At 42.3% G+C, this 6000-nt stretch overlaps 1 protein-coding gene across 1 annotated transcript in view; it reads right to left on the bottom strand.

Annotated features, from left to right (window-relative positions):
* Positions 1-1276: 1276 nt before the first annotated feature.
* Positions 1277-6000, bottom strand: part of LOC148031986 (uncharacterized) — a 46276-nt gene continuing 41552 nt past the window's right edge. The window contains exons 3-8 of the mRNA XM_087682595.1: positions 3835-3944; positions 2534-2683; positions 2135-2397; positions 1883-1993; positions 1747-1806; positions 1277-1634 (exon numbers count right to left, since the gene is read on the bottom strand). Coding sequence (XP_087538721.1) covers positions 1478-1634; positions 1747-1806; positions 1883-1993; positions 2135-2397; positions 2534-2683; positions 3835-3944 — 851 coding nt within the window. The 3' untranslated portion in view covers positions 1277-1477. The remainder of the gene's footprint in view (positions 1635-1746; positions 1807-1882; positions 1994-2134; positions 2398-2533; positions 2684-3834; positions 3945-6000) is intronic.

Genomic DNA, 6000 nt, shown 5'->3' with positions numbered 1-6000 from the left:
TCATAAAAGTTTCCAAGTGCCCCTTGTTCCACATCATGATATATGGTTGGACCTTTTTCTTGTGCTACTTTCCTTTCCCTCTATACTAAGTCTCCCTTTCTTATACGTATTTTCTCTCATTCTAGATCAAATTTCATTCTTGTAAACTCATATGCAATGGCAAAAGGTAGCCTCAAAGTTGTTCGTTCCCTTCAACTTTGAGAAACAATATTGAAATCCTAAAATACCGCCTCAATCACCTTTGGTCGGGAGGATCTTCTGCACTTGGAAAAAGTATAAAGCTTAGCCTCAAGGACTCTGACCTCCCTCGAAGAAGTACTTTGATATGGCTCTACGGATCAATGCAGGGACGACTCCACAGGGTTTTCTACAGAGTCCTTCGACCATCCTTTTGCCGTGGGTCTGCAGCTCATTCATGCGGTTGCCAGCAAAGGTCTCTCCCTCCAGATGCCAACTGAGGACGGACGCACTGGACGGACCTCGCTGCCAATGAATCCCACGGGCTGAGGGAAACCTTGGACCTGGTCCCCCACCTCTTTGGCACGCAGCACTGAACAAGCATATCACTAAATTTCTGCAGTTAATTAGAATCAGGGAAGAAGAGATTGTGGTTTTGTAGGAAAAGCGAAGAGTTTGGCCATTTTGAATCCCACCCCACCCAAAAGATTTTTCTTTGAAGGAGAGGTGCGAAAAGCGCTTGCCGCTAGCTAAGCTGGAGACGCGCAGTCGTCGGCGTCGTCAAAAATGCATGGGAAGGTCATACATACCCTTCCCCTTTGCTAGATTACACTTTGTATGTTGGCGCACAATAAGTAGAAGCCATCCTGTCTGTAGTGAGTTGGCGAAGGTACTACCTATCTTCCCCAAGCCCTTGGAGGAATCGTGAAGAAGAATCTGTTGACCACCCCTTTTGGGATTGTCTTGCATCAAGAGCTTTTTGGGCTTAAGGTCAGACATTCAGTCAAAAATGCTGGCTTCTTGGATCAAACCGACCTTTTGGCTTGCCCTTTTTGGAGAGGCAAGTGATATGGATGAACAGTCGTTGAGAGCATGGCACGTCATTCAAGCCTGTGTTGCCAATCACATCCCTAGGTGACTACGTTGAGGATTGTAAGTCCCTAGTCTTATGTGCTTTTAAAGGAGCTAGGAAACAGGCACAGGTCTATGAAGTTTTTGCTAGGAATTTGGAGAAGCACGGTTAACTTGAATGAGTCTTCTCACCTTTGAGTTGTAAACACTTTTTACTTTTAATACCATCTCGCACAACAAAAACATCTCAAGTTATGATGATCATAAAATTATGCCATGCCTTGTCATCTTTTGTGATGACTATAATCCCTGTATACAGAACCGAGAAAACATTTGACAATTTGCCATGTTTCAGGGAGCATGCACCCATGGTGCTAGGCTTGCAAGAAGTCATCACGTATCCTCCTGTCTGCTGATTTTTACAATAAATACCTGATATACATGGAGCCTACAATGCCACTGACTGGCATACTTGTAGTGTGACACGCAGTTCCAAACACTTCCAAAGCTGTGAGTGGTGCACTTTACTCTTTACTTCAGACAAGAAGCTCTGAGCCCATTCTTCATTCACTCCTTGAGAGCTCAATTCGCTTGGTAAAGTAAAGCTGAATAAGACCAACAAGTAGAGCATCAGTGAATGCAATAGACAACAGTGAGTGGGTCTAAAACCTCGTTACTCTAGCAATATACTAAGAAAGGTGCAGGTCATTGAAGAACCTTGAAAGCTCATGAAACACCGGCTCCTTGGTTTTGTTCAAAGTTGGTGATAGAAGTTCACTGCTTCAAACCACATTAAAACTGTTACAAGATTGTTGTCCTTAATTGGAAAAATGGCAATCAGGATAGAAGAAACCTCTGCACTAAGAGCTCATATCGATGTAATGAGCTGACAGAAAGAGTACGTACTGCCCTTGATATATTCTCTTTCTTAAACAAGTAGATGACTGGATATCCTAGAAGCCACCTACAGCAAATGTTGAGTAACCAACTGAGCTGATTAGAAGCTGACAACCACAATGTTCCTCTAGCTTGCTATTGCTTGAAATTTTACTCTCACAAATTTCACTGCATAAAAGGATAGAAAACAAAACTACAACATTCTTACCCATTCAATGTGGGTAGTACAATCTCAGAAGTACTTAGAAAATCTCCCAAGTCCATAGGGCTTAAATGTACTTTGGGTGCTTGCAAGTCATGGCTTTCATGTGAGCTTACAAGGTTGACACCAGAAAAATCAACAAAGCTCCCATTATCTGACACAGAATCATTGCTGGCAACTGTGTCCCTCCCCATTAAACTGCAAAGGAAATGGTCTTTAAAAAGCATAAACTGACTCAGAGCTTCATCTGCTTCTGTTGGCAGTGCATACTGCAATAAGAATATAGCTGATATGTAAAAAAAACAATGGCTAATCTCTTAAATTAATGGATACATGATCCCAAAAACAATGGATATATCTGTTGAAACTAAACACATTAGAGAATAGAAAAGACCAATAACCTACCCTGACAGAAGCATCATCTAAAACCACGAAACGGAGTCGGATTGTCCTCCTCATAGTTTTGTTCATGTAGGAGTGCAAGTTCTCATAATTAATCACATATCCCATGTCATCAATTGACATAATTCTCAACAGTAGTACTTCCTTAACACCCTGCCATAAACATCATTGCAATTAATCAAAAGTTTACCATGGTGCGGGGCCCTTGTTTTGTGAGTGGGTGGGTGGGTTGGGTTAAGGGTATGAGCTTTGTAGCTATACCATGGTGTTGGAGCTAGAAACACCTATATAGGGAGTAGTAGTGACTCCAAGCTCTGCTTGGTTTCTACTGTACATGTGATTCCTTATACTCAGTGGTGAACCACCATCCTTATACTTGTACAGTGGAAACCAAGCAGAGCTCGGAGTATACTCAATGGTGAGCCCTCACATGTATGGTGTCACAAGGGTGTAGTCCTGAGATATGCCTCAATGTTGTATCTTTCTATATCATGAATACAAAGGATTCCTTATTGATATATCATGTGCCTTTCCATTGTGCCTCATGGTAGGTTATGACTTGAAGTCCCGTGAAGGTCCGTAACAAAAGGGGGGGTTGGTGTGTGAGGGGGGAGGGGATCAAAGAAGTTGATAATGATCTCTCACTACTCTCTTACTCTCTTCTATCATCACTGCTAGAGCTGCAACAGGCATTCATGGGACTATGCACTTATATCAGCATTGTTAAGTTGAAAATCAGAGTCTTCAACCCTCCCTGACCTTGCACTTCAGAACTAAAGCTTTAGATTGCCCTGATCAATATGGACAAGCAGAGGAAATTTTAAGAGACTACAAAATCTAGATTTGCATGTTGCTCCTCCTACTTGATCTTTCTGCTCAATCAGAAAACTTAACAAGTGGTCGGCCTAGACCGTTTAACTCACTGAACTGAAACCACATCAGAGTGTAGACATCCTTTGTTCAAGTTGAAATCTTTTCATTTAGAAAATTAGGGCAATAACTGAAAAGAAGACCACATCAAATGATAATCCAGCTAGAAAAGCAGAATCGTACATCATTTCGACAACCCTCTTAGAGTTGAAAGGTAACCCTTTGGATCAGCAGCAAAGCTTTTGAAGTTTACCCAGGGATGGAGGATAGTTGGGCAAAGTAGCTACTCTTAGCTAGAATATCATGCCCACCGAAACAAGGGCATAGACCCAAAGCTCAAGCCTCTTTTGTAAAACTATAGCAGAAAGAAACAACTGCAAAACTGAACTTATAAATTCAATACCACAAGAACACAAGACAGCACAGAATCAAACCTCCCCAAGAAGATCCAAAAGAGTGCAAAGTCGTTCTGGTAACTGATGTGTTGTTCCCATATAATCCATCATCACTACAGCACGTAAGCCTGTGCATAAGGCAGCGAGATCTACAGTTGCAAATACAGAAAGTAAGTGGAGTAAGGATATAGTGCGTAAGGCAGCCAGATTTTCACAGGAAGTAAAACAAGAAATGGTTTAGTGCATTGCCAAACCAACCAAAAAAGCATTCTATGAACTAATAAACTTGGTAATTACATCCATTATATTGGAGTGCCTTTAACTTGGAGAAATTCTAGTCACAGATCAGGAGACATCAAACTCTTCTTGGAACGTTAAGTAGAAGCACAAGAAGATGGGTCAATCTAACAAATACACTGCTGCTAAAAGAGGGCAAGTCCATGAGTAGTGGGGAGATGCTTCCACGTAGGTGGTTACTAGGGAGGAGCAAAAAAAGTTGAGGGAAGAGAACAAGTGTTTCACGTGCAAGCAAATGGCACATATTGCTAAGAATTGCCCAAGAAGCTTGGCTCAGATGACAAGACTTCTGGGATGGGAGTCCAGACATGGAGGCAGCCTCAACCTCATCCATCATAGCTTCTACCCTAAAGCTAGCACCCTTGGGAGACATGGATAGGGCATCATGATCTCGTGCTCATGCAAGCAATGGTCACAGCCATCCTGCACTTTGCTTGGTGGATGGTGGAGCTATGAGAATCTTTTCCAAGATAGATTTGTCAAGAAGTATATTCTTCAAACACTACTCACCCATGTGTCACAACCAATGAAGCACGCTTTTCAACCTAAAGAAAGACCAAAGGTAAGAAATACCACTTAAAGGGAGCATGTGGATGGTGTAGCTATCCAGATAGAAGATTTCAAGGTCCGAGATACTCTTGAAGGTGGCTCCTCTCCTGAACATACTTGCCTATGTAAAGTTATGCTAGAATTTGAACTGAGGAAACATAGCATGCATAACCAAGACCGAAACATAAAGACTCAAACGATGACGAGGAAAACTCAAACCCTGAAACCAAAACACAAAACGCAAATGTAAAACTCAAAACTCAAACACAAAGACAAATATAGAGAGAAGAAACTCTGAAGTGAATGTTCAATGAATGTTGTAAATGAATGTAAGAGTGTACAGAATGCCAAAGGGGTAGAGCAATGGAGTGTGGGAGAGCGATGTCCACCAAAGACGGATCCCAAGTGCCATGACCACCAGTCAGAGTGTGGAAGACGAGAAAAACACAAAACATTGATCACCAAAGGGTCAAAAGACTGAGGCGATAGATGTGGATGATGCCTGATGCAATGAGCAGCAGTAGAAAGCTGCAAACACAGCAATGATGCAATTACCAAGACGATGGAGATGGTCGCCAGCTATTGCCAGGTGAAGGGAGGGGCCAACGCTAACAATAGAAGTCACCTAGAGTTGAGAAAGGGCTGCCACCAACTATCGCTTGGCTGATGGAGTGTCAAATGCAAGCAGGAGGAAGCCATTTGTAAGCTAGCGATGGCAAAATGGACCAAACACAACAAAGCAGTGAGAACCTACACAAGGGATGAGGCTGAATGGGGGGCAGCCTATCTGTTCATAGATATTGAAGGGTGGCCCAAAAAATTAGGGTTTGGGGGGACAATTGAAACTCTCTCGAACTATGCATCACTTTTGTGTTTTTCATTAATTAAGCATATTTTGGAGCTGTTTAAAAATGCTAATCAGCTATAAAGCACATTTTAGCTCAACACACCCTCTCAATCCCAAAACTGAGCTGAGAAGGGAAAGCCTGCAATGTTTACCCCAAGGTGTCCCACCCCAAAACAACCAAGGCATTAGACAAAGGATGCATGTTGGCTGCCCAATGGCCTATCAAGGCTACAAAAGTGATGGTTATCTTACCAAGGGAGTCCAAGTAGTCACCCTAGAGAGGATAGGGCATCAAACAAAGGGTGCTCATCAACTGCCCGGTGGCCTACAAAGCCCTACAAAGGCAAATGAAACCACTTGAATTATTGTTTTTGTTTTTGTTTTTTTCTTCTTTTTAAAAGTTTATTTTATGAGTTGCGACCGATTAAGTAACAAGGATCCGAAGGACGAGACTAGGAATGGTAGACCCAACACATCTCAAAACAGTACAAGCTTTACCCATCCACTTGAGG

The sequence above is a fragment of the Lygodium microphyllum genome, chromosome 8 (genome assembly GCF_053477565.2).
Source record: "Lygodium microphyllum isolate KBCC chromosome 8, Lygodium_microphyllum_v1.1.10, whole genome shotgun sequence".
In the NCBI taxonomy this organism is placed as follows: domain Eukaryota; kingdom Viridiplantae; phylum Streptophyta; class Polypodiopsida; order Schizaeales; family Lygodiaceae; genus Lygodium; species Lygodium microphyllum.
Note: the sequence above shows the minus strand (reverse complement) of the source record. Positions and strands in the feature narration are given on the sequence as shown.